The 20,925-nt window shown below is 40.9% G+C and overlaps 2 protein-coding genes across 14 annotated transcripts; both read right to left on the minus strand.

Annotated features, from left to right (window-relative positions):
- Positions 1–1,761: 1,761 nt before the first annotated feature.
- On the minus strand, positions 1,762–6,199 carry LOC112845035 (serpin B10-like). 2 transcript variants are annotated; one of them, XM_025904571.1, is made up of 3 exons: positions 5,483–6,199; positions 4,569–4,667; positions 1,762–1,867 (listed from the first exon to the last, which is right to left on the minus strand). In XM_025904571.1, the coding sequence occupies exons 1-3, from the start codon at positions 5,607–5,609 to the stop codon at positions 1,842–1,844; spliced, it is 252 nt and encodes an 83-aa protein (XP_025760356.1). In that variant the 5' UTR covers positions 5,610–6,199; the 3' UTR covers positions 1,762–1,841. The 2 variants fall into 2 exon arrangements, with proteins under 2 accessions (XP_025760356.1, XP_025760357.1); XM_025904572.1 differs by lacking the exon at positions 1,762–1,867 and adding an exon at positions 2,011–2,418.
- Positions 6,200–6,818: 619 nt separating this feature from the next.
- Positions 6,819–20,857, minus strand: LOC109200978 (leukocyte elastase inhibitor). Of its 12 annotated transcripts, none has more exons than XM_025904561.1 (7): positions 20,771–20,857; positions 20,559–20,675; positions 11,734–11,851; positions 11,221–11,399; positions 9,431–9,571; positions 8,978–9,095; positions 6,819–7,568 (listed from the first exon to the last, which is right to left on the minus strand). In XM_025904561.1, exons 4-7 carry the CDS (start codon positions 11,392–11,394, stop codon positions 7,378–7,380), a joined length of 624 nt encoding a protein of 207 aa, XP_025760346.1. In that variant the 5' UTR covers positions 11,395–11,399; positions 11,734–11,851; positions 20,559–20,675; positions 20,771–20,857; the 3' UTR covers positions 6,819–7,377. The 12 variants fall into 12 exon arrangements, with proteins under 12 accessions (XP_025760346.1, XP_025760349.1, XP_025760352.1 ...); XM_025904564.1 differs by having other exon boundaries at positions 20,559–20,695; positions 20,771–20,787; XM_025904567.1 differs by having other exon boundaries at positions 11,738–11,851; positions 20,559–20,853.
- Between the last annotated feature and the right edge of the window lie 68 nt (positions 20,858–20,925).

Below are 20,925 nucleotides of genomic sequence, written 5' to 3' on the forward strand. Positions count from 1 at the left end.
GTCTCTTAATAACCTCCTCGACTAACCTGTGATGTAAGAAACTTTTAGTATGTTAATAATGAAAGTTTTAATGATGGAGAGGGGAAATCCTGCCATGTCCACTGTAATTAAACAGGCTAACTGAACAGCTGGAAACTCCACAAACACTTCTTCTGAAAAATCATTTAGTGGCTCAAATACAAATTACAAAGTTTAACGAGCTGTTTTGTAATGACAAATTCTTAATTTTTAATTGATTTGCAATCCTCCTGATGATACATACAGTTAACTATGTAACACATCACAACTGACAATTTTGTAATGCAGAAAACCCAACTGTTCCTCTCCCTCTTGAGAAACTAGCTGACTGAAACATCAGTTGTTGCTCTCATGGATACACTTGTTCCTAAATAATATACACTCATAACTAAAACAAGATGTTTAATTCTTGAATAGTTATTTAGTTTTTCCTTTTGCCTCTGTATATTTGCCATGCCAAAATTACCAAAGAATCTTTTTTTGGTTTCCACAGGTAGTTCACAGGCATGAGGTGGTTTGTCTCACAGTGTAACTACTTGAGTATGCATATGAGGGCGCAAGTACATTGATGTAATTGTACTATCAGTTGCCAATGACATCAAAGCTTTACTCAGAGCTCACAAATGATATTAGAGAATGACTATGACAATGTCTGGCACTTCACGTACTGTAGTTTACAGTACCCAGCCAAATCTTTCAGAGTGTGAGAGTGAGACAAAGATAGAGTGAGAGAGAAACTAACATGACTGACTACACAAAGGGAACACAGGGGAGGACACACAGAGGAGACCTAGACAACCAGAACATGAAAGAGAACCAGCTAAATTAAACAAGTAACTAAAAATAATAAATGTAAATGATTAACCTAGGAAGTACAGGGGGAAAGGACAAAGGACAAGCTGGAGAAGAAATCAGAATAATCAGATATAAATCCAGCAAATCAAGAACCGTTTCCTCATACCTGATACCTGAAGTCTCACAACATGCTCTATCATTATGTTCTGAGAATCTATCTATCATAGAGATAATTACTTATTTTTTTTTTTCATTTGAAGGAGGCAGGCCAGTGATGAATGAGAGTAAAATGCGAACAAAGTCTATAAGGAAGAAAGCAGTAATAAAAGACCAGAAGGTAGCTGAGAGCTGGTTTTACTACAGGCACAGATAGTGCAGTCTGAAATATATTCTCAGGTTTCTTTTTCTAAAGATGTCAAATAAAAACAAAGCTCTAGGTTAGTTATTGCTCACCTTGGGGTGGGCCTATTGAATTAGGGCTGGGTTTTAATAATCGATTCATCGATTAAAATCGATTCTGGCTTGGATAACGTGATATCGATTCATTAAAATCCTGAATCGATTTTTTTTTATATAAATGTATTTTACCCAAAATTCCAAAATCTCAGGTGAAACGTCACGAAAGTTTGACAACCACCAAACATTTAAAACAGTAAATGAGAGCAGGTACACGGCTTCTGCACAAAGACGTAAACACGATGCGCGGACCTGCCGATCAGAATCAGTGAAATGTCGCCTTTCTTACCCGACGGCACGGACACGGTCGGGGCTGAAAGCCGACAGCTCGCTGATTCTGATGTTTCGGCGGGTCCGTGCTTTGTGTTTACGCCCTTTTTGCGCTGATTCTAAAGCTGTTAGTTTGATCTCTCTCCAAACAATATTGACTGAACCAGCAGCAAAAGAAGATCCAAACTAAGCTTCACATAAACATCGTCATGAATTCACTCTGACTTTTGCTTGTAGGATAGTGTTTTATCTCCCAGGAGAGGGCGCCAAAGGTACTGTGGATGGGGAGGATGTTTTCAGGATCAATTGCCGCATCTTCGGGGGCAACCTGGCAGGACAGAGAATCTGACTGATCCTACTTTTTACAAACAAAATACAATACTTACTACAGTATTTTACAATTACTGATATAATATTGATAGAGTGATCAGAAGAAAAGTGTTTATAAGTTGTTTTTTTTGTACGTGTCTTTGTTTGTTTGTGTTTATGTTTGTGTGTGTGTGACAACTAGAACAGTCCAAAAAGGGGATCTAGTGGATTACTTGCGAGTAGAGCTGGCAAATGAGCAGCATAAAGACCTAAACTGATGAGGAATGTAGGACATTTGAAAAGAGTTGTGTCGTAACAGACCACAAGATAAACTGTCAAGAGAATGGAGCAGGCTGCATGTGCAGAATGACCTTCACCACAGAACGACTCCAGGTGGAAAGCAAGTTTTTCTCCCTGCCATTTGTAGTACAAACAAACTGTCCTCTCACACCTGCACAAGTATATGGGACATGTTGGGTGGAGAGAGTTCTTAGCCTAGTTAGAGAACATTTATACAGACCTTTTATGAAGAGAGAGGTTGAGGAGTAAATCAGCAGATGTTGGCTATTTCTAATGCATAAAGAAGAAAAAAAGTCAGCATCACATGACAGAGAACCTATAGAAAGTATTATATTGAGCTGACAAACTGTATCTGATAACAATGCTGATACACCAGAAAGCTTTTTAAGATGTATAACAAATCAGCCAGATATCAGAATTCAATCAGCCCGTTTTACAATAAATCTTTCAGTCAGACAGACATAAAAACAGACATAAGAGTGCTGGTAAGTCAAGAATATTTATCAGAAGAAAAATTAGAATAATTAAAAGTCATTCTGAATTTTATGAGAACCTCACTGCATTTTTTCCAGTAATGTCAGCTTGTTTTTATTTTGATGTTTTCCTTTAAAGAAAGAAATTTCCAACTACAAATCAGTCTTTTAAACAATGTAGGAAATAAAATGTTTGATGGTCAGGATTTATTGGGGAAGGATACACAGGAAACTGCCAATGTCCAAGAGCTAATCCAATATTTACCTCATGAGAGTCATACCTGGTGCAAACGTCGCTGATCAGGCATGTTTGTGACAAACAGTAAACAGTAAAGGAGATTTTTGTGAGTTTAAAGAATGATGATTGGACTAAAAACTAGACTAATAAATTCACTAAATTAGTGAAATCCAGTGATGGCAAACAAAAAGCGAAGCAGTTTGTGACTCTGAGGCTGTAACTGTTGTTGGTATTACTGCTTATTAAAGAGCTGAGACCTGAACTTGGGCTTGGATTTTCCTCATAATGCCCCATTCGCCTCTTTACACTTCTTCTCTTTGTGGAGGAGCTGAAGCCTGACGTTGATGGAGAATCTTATTCTAACCTCTGAGACAGTAAAGATGGACGTTTATTGGACAGAGGTTTCACGCCAACCTCATGAACATTTCTGCTAAACTCTTCCATGCGTAATAATGGCCTAGTCATCCTCATCAACGGAATCCATTGAGGGGGTAGGAACAAATAAGTGAATACTTCTGCCCACTCCTTTTCAAACAAATAATGGAATGATATTTTGTAATGATTGTGAAGGCACACGTTTGAAATGTTTGAAATAAAAATGAACTGAACTGAATCCAGTTAACCCAGTCATTTTCTTCATCACTCTCTGCAATGACGTGCAAATGTCATAAACCCACATTTTCTTCACAATAGAACATAGAAATAAATGAGTTGTTAAAATGAGAAAATGGACCATTTAAGAAAAAAATAATTTATTTAATTAATAACAAGTATGTTTGAATGCAGAGAGGTCTGTTAACACATAGTGAGTGAGAAAGGTGACTGAAGAAGAAATTCTAAATACATCATGGGAATCCCCCCCCCGCAGCCTACATGTACTGCAGCATAACTAAGGGAGGATTCAAGGTCACCTGATCCAGCCCTAACTATATGCTTTAGCAAAAAGGAAAGTTCTAAGCCTAAAAACTGTACAAAGGAAGCAAGGAAGAGACAAGGAGAGAGTTTAACGTGACACATTATTGATTCAGAGCTGGTATAAAGCCATGTCAATATCAGACATGACACAGCTCCATCATGATCAGTTATTTGTGTTCATGACTTCTATATATTGAGGCCTAATTACTGTATACTGAAATTCACAACCTGCCACAATGAGATAAGAATGGACAGATACCATCTCCTGGTCACCATCTAGTGCAGAACTGGGCATTGTATGTGCTGATTGTCCCGAACCGGCCAGTGTGAAGTCAATGAGAAATTAAGATCAAATGTAAATTATACATCATGCAGTTTGTCTCATTTCAGCCACTAAACAGTCTTTGATAAATTTCTGATCAGAAGATGGGACATTAGAAGAGTATGGTATAAACATCTGAACAGATAACATTTAAAGATGAGAAAGTTTTGAAAATAGAAAAATACAAAATATGAGATACAAAACATAGAAAAAACTGATAGTAGAGAGCTGTATATTAATATGAATACAGCGCTGTTGTGCAGTGATTTTGAAAGGTTCTCCAACTAAACACTAAAGACTTCTGGTACTGAGCTGCTCTAAAGGACACAGAGCTCACACAGGGCAGCAGAACCGACCAGCAAACAGGATGTTCATGGTGGGGTTATGTCTGATGAAGAAGAGGAAGGGTGGTCTGCGATGAAGTATCTTAAATTGCCCCGTCTTATCTTGCCCGACTGAAGCTCACACCCACCTATAGCTTCAAAAGTAGCCTCAGTTGCCTTCTCGTGGACCTTCACAAAAGCCTTGTGGATGACTTTTGAAAGTACCAGATCTTTGTGCCCAGACATGCCTGTGACAGAGAAGTGAAAGGAGAACATTTTAAATGAACATAATGCTGCATTTTCATTTTTTATCTGAGAGGATTTTTTTTCAAATTAAAATCTGATAAGGCTAGGTGATGATATAGATCACCTGGTTGAGGTGACAACCAAAATACCAAAGGTGCTGCAGGAGCCGGGGTTTGACTGTTTCCAGACCATTTCCTGCATGCCATTCAACTCATCCTCTGCCTTTCTTCCTCTCAACTATTTTGTCAAAGTGTAATATCTCCAAAATAACCATGAAAAAAAAACCCTTCATAATGTCACTTTAACAGCCTGTCATTAGTGATTAGTATCAGAGAGTACAGCTGGTTTAGGCAGGATGAACCAGAACACCTCCCTGACTGTCTGTCAGTATTACAGTATTAAAAGTATCAGGACTGTCATGTAAAAGTCCACCAGTCCATTCAAAACCCAGCATCAAAGCTTAGATCCTGCTTTCAAAATCTCACAGTAGTATGATCAGCAAACAAGACTGTGGTGTGAATAAGGCACGGTGGGTCCAGGGATCAGTGTTTTGAGCCATCTTTATTGATTTGCATCACACCGCAACACACACCAACCCCTGAGTCCCCGTGTTTTTAACTCGGCGGGCGTGATTAGGGATGCCCTGCAGGTGTGTCCGCCCGCCCTGCACGGCACTGCAGACCACGCCCCACCACAAAGACAAACAATCTCCTGAAATAAGCAGCTCCATGGTCTTTTGGAGAACTCTTTCACTGCTGGAGCATCTTTGCTCTACACTCTGTTCATAAACACCAACAAACTGCAACGTATGTCTCACCAGAGAAGTCACACTTTGTGTGATCAAAGACGTCCACCATGCTCATGCTGCTCAGGACTGTGTTCAGGTCATACGTCTCCTCCAGTGTAAACTGAGGCAGCCTCACATCAATGTAACATGTTTGCATCTTGCCTGGATGAGTCCAAGCCACAAACTTTTTATAGGTCAGCTCCTTCTCCAGCTGGGATGGAAACAATATCACTTATTAGATGTGTGTGTGTGTGTGTGTGTGTGTGTGTGTGTGTGTGTGTGTGTGTGTGTGTGTAAAATTAGTGAACTAGTCAAATAATCATTGCTATTGTTGGTTTCAGATGTACTAGTAACCATTTTATTTATAAAATGATTTTTATCATTTTATTGATAAAGTGAATTTACCAATAAATTGTAAATTGTTCTGTCCTAAATGTTATGCAGCCATCTGCCACCAAACAGAGCACTGTTGTTGAGAAATGCCATGAATCCATTAATATCGGCCTGATCTTTTTGTTAACATTATTATTGTTGTTTAATTAACTATTACTGCTACTTAAAGATTAAAAAATAGGATCGCAGCCAGGGCTCTAGACTAACTTTTAGCCAAATTTTTCAATCACATCGCTAAACACCGCAGCTTTACATGTTCACTTTTTTTCTTTTTTTTTTCTTTTTAAATTGTTGTCCATACAGACAATATTGATTTGTAAATGATTAACTGACAATCTTGTCAACACAAAGTTCTTTATTTGGAGCACATTTCTACAAGAAAGATAAGTTACCAGATTTTTTGGACCATAAGGTGCGCCAGATTATAAGGTGCATTAAGCAAAGTCAAACAGTCAGATAAGTCAAACTTTACTCAACTCATTCTTCTTGCTTCCTCCACTTCCATACCATTGATTCACTAATGTTGAATTCTCTAGCAACTGCTCTACTGCATGACTGATACAAGTTTGAAATCTGCTTCGTAAGCATGTCTCTTAACAGTTGCCATTTTGTGGTCCTTATACGCACACAATAAAGTCGTACTAAAACATTTTGACAGATTTTGAGCGCTGTGTACCACATAAAATCTTTTCCCGGTCAGTCAGCACAAGCAGAATTCATACATAAGGTGCACTTTTCAGGAAATGAAAGGATTTTAAGTGTGCTTTATAGTCCAAAAAAATAAGGTACTGAAAAAGTTCTTGTGATTAAAGTGCTTCACTGAGCTGAAATTTAAACTTAAAATATCTCAAGATATATAAAATAAAAAGAAAGTCAAAATGAAAAATGCCTCAAAGGCTTCGAACTGAACATCTCAATATCTGAACATCTAACCTGTTGTTGACCACACAGAGACTTTCAGAGTTGCTGAGACTTTTTTTTTTTTTTTTTAACTTCAACAGCTGGTCGCACTGGTGCGACCTAGGATCTTTTTGAGTTGCACCATTATGAAATTAGGTCGCATTTGCAACCAAATTGGTCGCACTCTAGGGCCCTGGCAGCTGCAACCGACAGAAAATAGCTTTCTCCCAATGGTGGATGGGCTTCCCCTTAGGGATAGGGTGAGTTCAGTTATTCAAAAAAGGGCTCAGAGTAGAGCTGCTGCTACTCCACATCAAAAGGTGGAAGCTGAGGGGGCACCTGCAGGTTAAGATGTTCCCACCAGGCATGCACTGTCAAAAAGGCATACTTTATCAAAACGGAAAATTTTAAGCGCAACTAAAAAGTAGAAATAGTGTCTGAGGAGTGGCTGCTATTTCTGACATATCACACAGAAGTAAGAGCAGAAAAACTGAAACCGATCCTTTACAGAAGTCTGAAATCTGAGCTTTGGCTCACAGGCATTACTTGTACATTTGCTCACCTCATGATTTGAAACTCTCCATGTTTAATATGACTAACCACAGCAGAAACAGTATATACACTTTATAATGTTATAGTTTCAGACACTCATATTTCATAGTCAGTGTTCTCTGTTTTACCTTATTAAGCCAAAATTGAGCATCATAAGTTTCAAACCACGAGAAATCTTTAATCCAGCTGCCTCTGAAGTGGGTGGCAGTGAACAACACCAGCCTGGTCAGTTCACTCAAATCATCTTCATCCACCACCTCTGTGATGTTACCTGGTGAACAAAGTAAAACCAAATGTAAACATTAAGAAGTAAAGCCTCAAAGACTGCAGCAAAGTTTTCATCCACAAATCTATGAAAACATGATGGACCCCACACTCTTTCAGCCTTTGTAGGCTAGAGAAACATGATGAGTTTACAAATGCTGTTTAATCAGAGTATATTCTCTGACTGTTAGTGAAACCTGAAGATATTATTCATCAGCACAACATGTGAATATTTAGAAAAAGTAAGTGTGCACAGCCATTCTGGCTAAACAAGGGACATCAGGTAAGCAGGTAAAGTTACATTAATGTACTGTTCCACAAGATGGCACTCCTCCCTATATTTCTTCATGCACATCCTCAATGCTCTGCATATACTTGAGCTGAGCCTTCAGTCAAGGTCAACACATCTAGATGTAAACAAAGTATTCTGGTGCCTGGCAGCCACTTTGGAAGTGAAAGCTATGCCAGCCCAAACAGGCAGGGAAACAGTGGCTGAAAAGAAACAAGTGAACAGAGGACTGTGCAGACACTGAGGAAGGTGGTTTTGGGATCCAGAGATCACTGCTGAAACTGCCTGAATCACTGTGGGTTAAATCAGGATTAACGGTGGAAGGAGCCCTTTGACAAACCCTGGTCATAGGTCTGTAAAGCTTCTTCACTCTTTAAAACTATCTTAAGTACATCTACCATCACTTCTGAGCAGCAGAAGAGGAAAAAAAGTCATTCAGTATTTTCATGGTATCCTTACAGGTGCACACTCCTCACCTTAGAGGGACTTAGCAGGAGCAGTGAGTCCTGCTTATGAAAAACATGTGAACTTGAACTGGACATTAGATGAAGATATTGGGCGTTTATCAATATGCGTACTTGTGCGTACTTGCGTTCTCGTGTACTCGTGATACGTCATCAGTCGGAGACCAAGTACTGTTCCAATTCGAAGCACGCATCACGCCGAGAACGCGAAAAAGTCCCGGATGTGTTCTCGATCCGCCCATTTTATCGAGCATGCATCGGTGTAGACTTGGGACAGCTATATATCCCAGAATGCATTTCGTCCAAAACTCAACATTTATTTGAGTTTATTTGTTTATTTGTTCCTGAGTAAACCGGTTTGGCTGTGATTACAGTTAAGCTTCATAACATGTTACTCACAGTTAAATTAGGAGGGGACGGCAGTAAAAACTCCGGACCTGTGACATCATCACGTACGCTGGTGTTCCGACTGTACAAATCACGAGTCCGTGCTCACGTACTTGAGAATTGAGAAACGGCCCACGAGTCCGTGCTCGCGTTCTCGGCGGGTACGTACTCCCGTGCGTTCTCGGCGAGTACGTACTCACGAGCACGCGAGTACGTACTCGCGTACTTGGGCATTGATAAACGGCCATTGTGTGTACATGTGTAAATGTGATCCACCTGGTGTGTGTTGCTGCATCCAGTTGTTGACATTAATCCTGACTTCTTCAGACCTGGTCTTGAAGTCCACAGACTCCAGCTCTGTGCTGTAATGTTTCTTGCTTTGTATTAAGAATTTCTGAAACCACAGACGACACATTTATAAATTGACTCCAGCAAAGTCTCTGACATCACTGATTCTGATTTACTTCAGGCTGACATGATAAGAAAACACAGTTATATTCACATGATCACACATGCCTCATATCACTAACACACAGATTCTGGTCAGTGAGAATCATCTGAGAAGCCAGACGAGTACAATGAGAGTTTCTACTTTACTTGCTTATATGTTGACCTGCTGCTCCCTTCTCCCTTCACCAAACTCACAGCATTTCTCTCCCTGCCTCTCATTGACTCCAAAACACACAAGCGTATGAAGAATCACACTCTACATAAGAAGAAGAAACAGACCTGAGTAAAGGGGCAGGACTTCTCTCTGTACAGTCTGTTAGCAACAGTGAAGGTAAATAGAGCCTCTGGCCTGTTGAGTTCAGTGAGAAGTTTGGCAAAGCTGCTGTGAACATCACCCCAACAATCCTTGGCTTGCAAGCACTGTGGACAAAACACATTAGTGGATTCAAAGAAGAACACAGAGAAGAAAAAAAAATACTGGAACGTCATGTGTGACGATGTTAATGCTTCAAAAACAACTGACTGAGAGACTGAATTTTATTTGGTTTAAACTTTGTGTTTAATTGCCTTTCATTTGAGGTAAGTGTTAAACTAACTTTTGATTTTCTTTCTTTGTTGTTAGATCATTTCTTAGCATTTGTTTCCCCTGAGTGCCCAACTTCTTCAACATACCTGTCAGGAGATTTATTCTAAAACACTTCTTCAGTTGAAAATCAGAGAGGAGAAACACAGTTTTACTTGTATACAAGGGCAGCACAGAGCAGGGCTCTGTGACACGCGCTCTGAGACTGCCCTGGTCTTTCTTTTATACATCAGTGGGTGTTTGTTCCTTACATTAGAATGTGGATGTTTAGGTGTGTGTGTGTGTGTGTGTCCCCATAAACGACTTCCCTAAACCTGCTGGTCTGGAAAATCCAACAGTTCATCTATATCAGGGGTGTCGAAGTCCAGGCCTCGAGGGCCAGTGTCCTGCAGGTTTTAGATAACACCCTGGGTGAACACACCTGAATCAAATGAGTAGTTCATTACCAGGCCTCTGGAGAACTACAAGACATGTTGAGGAGGTAATTTAGCCATTTGAATCAGCTGTGTTGGATCAAGGTCACATCTAAAACCTGCAGGACACCGGCCCTCGAGGCCTGGACTTCGACACCTGTGATCTATATGTAAAAAAAGGCACTTAGACTAAAACTGACATAGCTACGTTTATCCTACCGTAAAACAATAAAACAAGGTACGACCTCTCCCATGGTCCCAGGATGTGGGTTTGAATACCAGAACACCCTGGAATGCACACAAAGCCTACTAAAGATCACACATCCTATCACTACACAATCGATTATACACCTCTAAGCATATATGGAAACTTATATCATTAAAAGATTATACTGACTACTAAGTACAATTTTCCATTGACAATACCCAAGGAACCTTTCTGTTATCTGGATTCACTTAGCCTAACATTAGCAATAAGTGGTCACATGAATCCTGCACATCCCAAGAAAAGGGTGTGTTGGCATCATCTAACCTAAAAGCGGTGTTTCATAGATCATATTCACAGGTCATCTACAAAAAAATAGTCCCTGTGAGTGCCAACTATTCCAGAAACGTTTTTAAATAGTGGTTAAAAAAAATCTATACAGAACATGAAAAACAGAGTAAAACACTTTCTTAAAAGACACACGATTAATGCTGCAGAAAATCATTAATCTTGTGATTAATCACACAGAGCAATAAAATAAACACTTGAAATCCAGCTGATTATTTTATTATCTTATCACTGAATGTTCTCTCAGTGCTGCTGTATTTCTAAGGTGATGGCAGCAACTTTCAACTGGCTCAATTTAAACATTGAAGGTTACTGTCCCATGGGTTGCAACTTTAAATAAGTAGGTTAGCACATGGTTGGAGAAAAGCAGCCAGGTTTGAGTCTGACCTGTGCCCATTTGCTGCATAACCCCCTGCCCAGATTAACACCAGAGCATCCTGCAATGTGTTAAATGAGTACCACTACAATAACTATTCTGCAGTATAATTTTAATGTTTGTGTGTGAGCATGTGTACTTTACCTCTGACATCTGTGTGGCTGTGTTGCCTCTGGCCCCCAGCATCACCATAGCCAGGGCTGAAGAGATGCTGAACAGGGAGAAAAAGATGTTTCCCGTCTTGTTGTTGCTCAGCTGTTTGAGCAAAGCCAGAGAGAAAGCACTGTTGGCCTTGGGCAAAGATGTTGCTGATGCCATTGTTTCTGGTACAAAGAAGGGGTGCAGAGAGTTCTTCAATGCACCAAGCAAGATTAATTGAATCTAACTGAGGTTCACTTTACCTAAAAACTACAAAACAACAAAAACCACGGCAGCTGTTATTCAGGGTTTTGTTTAAAATGATATCCTTCATGGTGTGTATGCAGATTTAGTCACAAAGCTCCCAGAGAAGTCAGTGAGTTATAAACAGCTGAAAGGGTTAGCATTACTCTTTGAGTGCACATGGAAAGAATCTGCAACAGGATTACAGTTATACACACAAATGTAAATATAGTATCTAGTACATTTGGAAAAACTGAATAAAGTTACATGACTTACTGACATCCACTTTTCTTTCGTCGTCAGACGGTCAGGATTCTTTCTGGCTTCCGCTTGAAGCGTTTTTTGTTTGTTTGGGTTTTGCGTTGACCATAACCTCCCCGGCACTGATTACGTTCTGGATAAGAGAAGTAACGGGAATGAACTCGTCACCTACTGACCAATCAGGTTAACAGCGTCACCATGCCCTCGGATCTCTCTGCCTGAGGAGTAGGTAGGAGGATCTAAAGTTTTCCAATAGCCTCTAAAGTCTTCACGTTTCCGTAATGATCAGAAAATAAAATAAATGCTTATTGCTTTCTTTTCCCACATTGTGTGAATTTTCAAGGTTTTATATTTTTGTAATAATTTCTTAAACCTGATAACTGAATATATTTGCACGGGTCTTTTTGTCCCTCTGAATAAGCACGAGGATAATTTAAAAAAAAATCAAAAAGCCATTTTTACTGTGCTCAAAATGCTGTTTTCATAAGCTAAGCAGGTTTTTAGCAGTAACTAATTTCATTCGTGTACCTCAGTTCTTCATTATCTATTTACAGGGTGAATTAAAAATGTCCTAAATATCTTTGGGAAGCATTATTATTTTATTGTTAATTATTTCCACAGGTGTACAGTAGCGGTTTTTGATACGGGCGACACGGGCGGTTGCCCAGGGCGGCATCGTGGTGGGGGCGGCATGACGGGCATCGGCAAAAAAAAAAAAAAAAAAATGCTCGTACTCATGCTGCTCCGACGTCATGCCAGCGCATATTGGGAATAACATTGGCACCGATCGGTAGTGACAGCGTGCACCGGACCACGCTTGATATTTGAGGAAATCGACGGTACATTTGTGTGTGAATCCGAGAAGCACTGAGAGCCTCAGATTAACCAATCAGTCAGATCGCTGTCTCGACTTCTCCTCATCCTTCTTCGTTCCCTTGGTTTTTTAAGTACCTCATATACTGTATGTTGGGATTCTTTAGCTAGTTAACCATCACATTAGCAAACTGCTTCGGAGCACAGCTGCCGGAGTCGCGGGTTTCTTGAATCAGGCGTTGGACCTGCTGGAGGAATGCTCTGCGATGATGGTGGAAAACAACCGCCATTCAACCCATTTGAGAGATTCAAAGAACTAGCTACAGGTATGATTGAAAGTTTGACAACACCGACTTCAACGTCGGCGCTGAAACTAAAACACTGTTTATGCGTCTGTGATTTATTAGCGAGGGGCTTCTCCATCAAAACGATTCTGATTTTATGCAGTTGCAGCTTTCAAAGCGTTTTATGTGCGCACGCGTGAGATCGCTCACTTGTGTGCACGTGAACGCTCACGGCATGACGTCACACAGCTCAGTTCCTTTCTGCTTTGATCTTGCAGCACGTGACCTCCACCTGAAGCCATAAATAGGGGTGTCGTACGTTAAATGTACAGACCGCGATCTTCCCTTTCTGAAGCTTTCTGAAAACGGATTTCCAAAGTAATTGTAGCGAAACTAAGTCATTGACAATGTCTGTATTCAATGTTAGAATCCCTATCCACATTACTTCAGAGGCTATTTTACCTGCTATCAGCGGGTGTTTCGATAGGCTCTCTGGATTACAGTGGGAGATAATAGAAATGGAATCTGGGACTCCGATGTCCAAGTAGCACTGGCTGATATGATTACTGATGTAATACAGTCAGTTAGTGCAAGCATCATAAAAACTTTGCTTCTAGGAGGTCAGGACCAATTAAATGATGCGTCATTCCAGACATACCTTAGCGTAGCCGTGACAAAATAAGCCCCATATTGGGAAACTCTCTCTCAACCAGCTTTGCTGCCGCTCTTAATGTCACCCATGAGGAGTGTGCCAGCGCTGTGAAGCTGACACAGATGGTTGAGGAGGAGATCTCAAATAAAGTCAACTCGGGTTGGGTTCTAGTCCCAGAAAACCCTGAATCTATTTATGTCACCAGAAAAATAACAAACATAAAAAAACTTAGATGCATGGTTTCTCATGCTTTCTCATGTCTGAAGAAATATAAAGGTAAGCTGAGCTGCCTGTGCATGAGGACTTTACCCAGCTCCTTTAGTTCAAGCGTTGAGAGTCTTGAATCCAAGCTCTCTGAGATGGGAACAATTAAAGAAATAAGTATGGCACTCATGAGGTGGAGTACAGACAGAGAGATAAGTAAAGATGACGAGGACTGTCACATAGAACTGCAACCCATGGAGGAAAAGAAAGTGATGAGTTTGCAGAAGCTGAGGAGAAAGCTCAAAGTGATGTTGAAACAATCCTCAACAATCTGCATTTACATGATGAAGATGATGCAGATAAAGCTGCAGCTGACATTGTAAATGTGTTAATTGCTAACATTCAGTATCCTGATGCAGAAGATATCACATTAAGTGAGAAGTGTAGCTCACCCAAGCCTGCTTTTGATGTGGACCTGGTGATCAAAAGGTGAAAGACTTTTTGCATCATGCACCCTAATTATAAACCAGATGAAGTAAAACAACACTTCTTCAGGTTTGCTAAAAAGGAATTTGAAAAATTAAACTGTGAGCTGAAAGATCATTTGAAGAAAAGCAAGGATATTTGACCTTTCAGAGACAACAGGCAAACTCCGCTGAGAGTGAGAGAGCTGACTCCAGGAAAAGCGTACACATGAATCCCTCAGAAGTTCCAGAAAGTCACCAACCTTAGAAACCACAGTTAAAAGTTCTTCTCCACTCAAATTTAGAACAGTCATGCCGGTTATGGATAAACTGTTTAGTAAATTAACACAGGCAGGACACCTTGACCTGACAAGTAAGGAAATCGAGATGTTTTCAAGGAGTTGACAGATAAAGTGTACGACCATGTCGAGTCAACATATCCAGGCCCCATCTCTAAGACTTCACAGGGTGACTGTAACGTACCCTCTGCTCCTGATGTGGTCTATGTGCTCGTAGAAGATTCAGTGGAAGGTTCTTACAAAACCTTCTTTTCTGGTTGGAGAATGAAACTTTAACCCAAACTATTATAAATGACAAAATTTCTGGTGCGTGGAAGATATAGTAAGAGTGCTGACCCCATCAAAGGAAGAAGTTATGATTGGACCAGATGCTGGTGAAACAAGTGACAGACTGTTTATATCACAGTCAAGTCCAGTTACTGATCTCACCAATCAACCAGTCTGTGTGAGTGCAGAACACCCGGACCTGGTTTCAAATACAAGCAATGATCAGGCATCAGTGTCTCACACTGAACACACAGAGGGTCAAAGTCAGCCAGCAACCTCTGAAAAAACAGAGGAAGAACTATCAGAAACATCAGTGCTACCTTATGCTGCTAAGCTAGTTGCCATTCAATTTAGCAATAGTTTATTCATGACAATGGCACAAAATGTCACAAAAATACCAGAAATGTTCTGGATATAGAAAAAATAGACTTAGCTATCAACCATCTGTCACATTTGGTACTTTCTGAAGTGAGATGCACCGAATCCCTGGAAATTCTTAAAAATAACAGGGTTAAATTAGTCAAGGCCACAGCTAAAGGCCTTATCAAGGAGTTTGGATCTCCAGACAAGTTCTTCGCTGTAATGACATCAGAAGATTCATCTTTTTACGACACTATTCTGAAGCACCTAGCAATCAATCTCAGTGTCTTCATGAATCCTCCAAAGAAATCCAAACTCGCCAGGTTTTTCTCAGCAGTGTTAAAAGCTTTTAAGAAGCCGTTCAGCTGGTCCTTTAAAGGCAGTACTGATGACTAAATTGTCATCTTGATTTTTTTTTTCAAATACCTCTTTTAAATCTTAAAGCAGTCTGGCCTCAGAGTTAACATCTGAGGTATATTTATTTTAAAACTATTTCATTCGACTTTAATTAGACTGAGAAATATTCTTCATCGTGTCTCCTCATTATCGTTACCATCACCCCACCGGCCGCGGCAGATGGTGTCCCTTCTGAGCCTGGTTCTGCCGGAGGTTTCTGCCTGTTACAGGTAGTTTTTCCTCCCCACTGTCGCCAAGTGCTTGCTCATAAGGGATTATTAATTAATTGGGGTTTTCTTGCTGCTACTGTAGGGTCTCTATCTTACAGTATAAAGCAACTTGAGGAGACGGTTGTGATTTGATGCTATATTAAAAATCTTAAATTCAACTGAATCTTAAAACATGTAATATAGCATCACATCACCATCAAATCAACAACTGAAAAATAAAACAAAATGAAAATAAAAACCTAAATTAAAAGCAGTTTCTGATTTGTCTTGTGCTTTCAAAATATATTGTCAATATGAAAAGTGTTGCATTTATATGCTCTGGTCGTCAGTAGCATTGTCTCCTGGCAGCTCGCTCTGCAGTACCATTTGCAGAACGGAGTACTCCGTGTTTCCCAAAGGCAATAGGTTATTTTATTTTTCTACAGGATTTAAAGGCTGCTGTTGTTGTTGTTCTCCTTCTTTCACAGAGAGGTGATAAGTCTGGGTGTGTTGATTTTTTTGTCCACACCGCTCCTTGCTGACGCGTCTTACGTAGGCTCCACTCTGAACCGCCCAATCAGATGCTGTTAACACGATTCTAGACTATGTAAAATTTAGACTATTTAAATTTAGATAGACACATTTTTCCTGTAACTGTGTTTTCACTCTAACTTTTGTTGAAAATGTAATTTATGTCATTGTTACATCCCCCAAACGGATGTTGGTTTTCTTCTCTGAACTATTTCCTTTTCATCTGTCTAGGCTCCACCTCCTCTCTTCTGATTGGATGCTACTCACAGACAACAACAGCAACACAAAGCAAACTTCTTAAAATGTCTTTTTGTTCCTCTTTTTTTCCTCAGAATAAATTGTGACCGGGCTCACTGGCTGAGATGGCGGAGCCAAACATCGACATGTTAACTGTGACTGCGAAGTTCCTGTATGAACCGAACAACTCTGAAATCCAGGAAGAGCTGAGTGTGTTTTCTTCAAGCTCAGATGGAATTTGATGGACTAACATGCTGCATTTAGGACATTATCAAACTGGTATATGAAGTGTGGTACCACAATGTCTCACTTCGTGCTTGCTCTTCTCCAGCCTCTGCTGTCACTTTGTAGTCACTTGTGTTGTTATTATCTTATTTGTTGCGATTTAGAATCTGTGAGCACAAGCAGAGGTTTTAGCTCGGGAAGTAAGCGTGACCTCGTTTTCAGAGTGTAACTCCGAAATGACAACACAGGCACGGCTTCTTCAAGACGGGTGCTTTGCTGCATTTATTGAACGCCGTGAAAACTTGTGGCCGCTGCCACTTTGGAGGTCCTAGAACAATAACTTTACAGTCCTGTGCATTCTTGAACAGCTGGCCTAACCAGGCTTTTGCAGATAGCTCACTGAACTCCTTAGTAGGGATGGGTATCGTTTAGGTTTTATCCGATACCGGTGCCAACCGGTACTTTTGAACGGTGCCGGTGCTTAAACGGTGCTCAAACCGGTGCTTAAAGAATGGAGAACACAAATTGGTCCAAAAACCTCTCATGTTCAGCTGGTTTTTGTAAAAGATAACATGTTAGCCTTTTCTGCAGCTATAGGGCATATATGGTCTCACTCTTGGCTGGAAGCAGTGCTTAAACAATGGAAAAACACAAACTTGTCCAAAACCTCTCATGTTTAACTGTTTCCACTTTTCTTTGGTCATTTTAGCCTTTTGGCCAGGGTAAGGGAGTATCTGCCATCAAACAAGAAACAGCCGCATGTAACTACGACGGTGTTTGCTAGTTCACCTTACATGCATTAATGTAATAATGTGGTTAGCGTACTCAACGTTAATTACACACGAACAACATGAAGCTACTCACGCAGAGGAGAACGGCTGCTGCTGCCATCATCATCCGTCATCATTTCTGCCACGCTGACAGGGCTAGGGGCCAGGACTCTACTCTTTTGGGGGATGTTGCTAACTCCAGGTCCGCTAACAGGCACCACACCCGCAGTAGATGTGCACGGTGTGAGGTCTCGCAGCAAGCTATCAAACACGGCAAATTTCTCGGCTTTAAAAAAACCCCGCTATGTGTTGCCAGGTGTTTCATCAGATTGAGGTGTTACCTCCTTTGACAGTATCACAGTATCAGCTTAAAGCACTTGTTGCAGGCTGCTGAGTTTGCATTTTTTCCTGCGAAGTACAGCCAGACTTTTGACCGCTTTGCCTTGGCATTTTTAATCTGTAGCTCTGCTCTAAAGAACGTACGTACCTGGCCCCGCCTACTAGCCTCGGAAACGTAAAATGATTGGCTAGAATTGGCTCAGGAAAAAAAAAGCACCGAAATAAAGCACCGAAGTGTGCGCTGCTTTCGGTCTGGTTACTACCGTTTATGCACCGGACACCGGTACCCATCCCTACTCCTTAGCGTGATTATTAAACATGGGCTGACAGCCTATATTATCACGCCCAAACCTCGCGATACTAGCGGTGTAACAAAAACTTATTCTTTGTGACAAGATAAACATGTCTCCTCTCCTACACAAGATAAATGCACCTTTACAATATTATCCACAGAAATGTACAAGCAAGAACATTTTAACTGCTGGAACCAACTATTAAACTTCTTTATACATAAGGCATTTATGTGACACTTACACAGAGGCATCTCTAAAATTTAATGATTGTGAAATATGTCAAACTTTTCTCCTCTACTTTATCAGCTAAGAGCATTTTTAGCACAGTGGAGAAAAGGTGTGCACTGAGGATCTTGAACTATAGCGTTTAAGTGTTGTCACTGCTGAGGATTGGTGGACACAGATCCTTATTTACTACGCTGCTGTTACAGTTTAAACGTCTTCATGAGAAAAAGCACTTTTAGTTGTACTTTGCTCCTCACTGTCTTTGAAAAGCAGAGCTGATCAAACAAATCCAGTAATTGCACTTTTATCTTATGTTTGGTTTAGTAATGTGTCTTAATCTATTTTGTGTTTTTATTTATCATGTGGGGAAACATCCTGTCAGCCCTGTGCTGAGAGGGCTGTGGTCATCCATCTGTCCTGTTCTGATAAACCCAATTTCAGGAACACCTTCTTTAGATCTGTTCATTTTTATTCATATAGCACCAGTCAACAAATCTTGTCTCATGTCACTTCATATTGTAACGTAGAAAACAATGTTGCAATTATATGTTAATTGTATATAATGGACCATGTGTTCTTTCTGCGTTTATCTCAACACATGCTGAAACCAGCAAACTTACAGAATATACACAAAGTAATTCTGAAATCGCACCTCTATAATGTACAGCTCAGTTAAACTTAGCTGCAAAAATAGTCTTCTTTTAAACTATTAATTCACAGAATAAGCATTCAATGAAAAATGCAAAACCAACAAAAGTACTGAGGTTTCCACATTACAAAACAAAGAAACATCGCAGTGAATGTAGTGCAGTGTGATTAGCATGTCCTCTCTGATCTAGTTTATGTGTCAACATGTTTGTATGTGTCCTTGTGTGAGTGACAGAGAAAAATTGTACGGGTTCGTACTATCCTGGTGGGGACCAAATCTGACATTTACTATACTGGTGGGGACTTTCTGCACCGTGGGGACCAAAATCCATGTCCCCTTGGGGTTGAAAGCAATTTTCACACTGAAAATGTGGTTTTAGTGTCAGGGTTACAATTAGGTTATGGTTAGGTTTAGGTTTAGGGTAAGGGTTAGGGTTAGGCATTCATTTTTAATGGTTAGGGTTAGGGTAAGGGGCTAGGGAAACCATTATGTCAATGGGATGTCCCCACGAGGATAGCAAACCAGACGTGTGTGTGTGTGTGTGTGTGTGTGTGTGTGTGTGTGTGTGTGTGTGTGTGTGTGGTGTGTGTGTGTGTGTGTGTGTGTGTGTGTGTGTGTGTGTGTGTGTGTGTGGTGTGTGTGTGGTGTGTGTGTGTGTGTGTGTGTGTGTGTTGTTGTGTGTGTGTGTGTGTAACAATGAACTATTCTGCATTGCATTTGCAAAAGACCAAACTGGCCCAAAGTCTGTCAGTCATTTGTCCACGATGAGGCCGTTGAATGTTGCCACCATAGCTGAAAACACGCTCCACTGCAGCACTACATGCAGGTACTGCCTGGTGCCACATGAAACAGTGCACGAAGAGTCTGCATGCTCATTGCCCAGAATAAGAGGGCGTTCTGTCCATCAGCAATATCCAGGTAGTGACTTAGCTGTAGCTGGTTTGTCACCTAACCCCCAGCACGGATGGAACAGCAGGACTGATCCTGACTATTTTCTCACCTTGTGTCAAATCTGTTGCTGCTCCAAAAAGCTTCAAGTTGTCCACCATCTCCTTCAACAGGTTCATGCTGTGAATAATAATTCCTTGTGCGCAGCCATTTCAAGAAGAGCAGAGAGTTTTAGATGTTCACATTGAAGAACAGCCTTTACTTGTCTCAGTGTTGATTCCATCTTGTGATTATAGCAGCAGGGATCGCTTTCTGTTCACCAAAATTCAGCTTCAAATACATCTTTGAATGTTGTGCTTGTGTGCAGTAGAGAGCTGAGCTTAGATAACTTTGAAGAGAAGGACATGTCACTTGGTCTCTCACAGCCCATCTCTCACCACCAGCTGAAGTGGTTGTTCTGCGACATACTGGCTGTATTTGCTCTTGTTTTGTGGGAACTCCACAGACTTGCAGCTACAGCAAGTTTTTATTTTCGATAAATCAGAGTGATGGAGCTGTAAAGCAGGTTTCATCACAGCAGAGGATTTCATTAATGTGCATTCTTTAGGTTTATATCTGCAACCAGAACTACTCAGACTGCATTGTGAGGCGGCTGTGCACGACCTGCATTTATGTTAAATTAAAGTACTTAATGCGAGCGTGATTTCCCTGTGCGGATATGAATGAAACGTGTACCTGTCATCTTAACAGCGGGCAGGGTGGTGGAGATGTTCTGAGGGTGAGGCGGTCGCACTGTGATGGGAACGCAGCCGGCGTACAGGCAGCCAGAAAAGGCTGCGATCAGGTCTGTACCTGCAGAAGAAGGAGACACACTGGTGTGAACGATGCTTGCAGTGTCCAGGTGCTGTCACCTGAAAAGTACATTTAACATCTGCATCGTCTCTCACCTGGCGGGTACACCAGAGCGATATGTTCTCCTTCCTGCAGACCGCCTCTCTCCATCAGCAGAGCTGCCACTCACTCCGCCCTCTTATGCAGCGCAGGAGGTGAGAGAGGGGAACGTGTGAGCCATCAAGAAGCCAAAGGACAAAAACTGCAGTTC

Source organism: Oreochromis niloticus, unplaced genomic scaffold, assembly GCF_001858045.2.
Source record: "Oreochromis niloticus isolate F11D_XX unplaced genomic scaffold, O_niloticus_UMD_NMBU tig00002519_pilon, whole genome shotgun sequence".
NCBI classification, from domain to species: Eukaryota; Metazoa; Chordata; class Actinopteri; order Cichliformes; family Cichlidae; genus Oreochromis; species Oreochromis niloticus.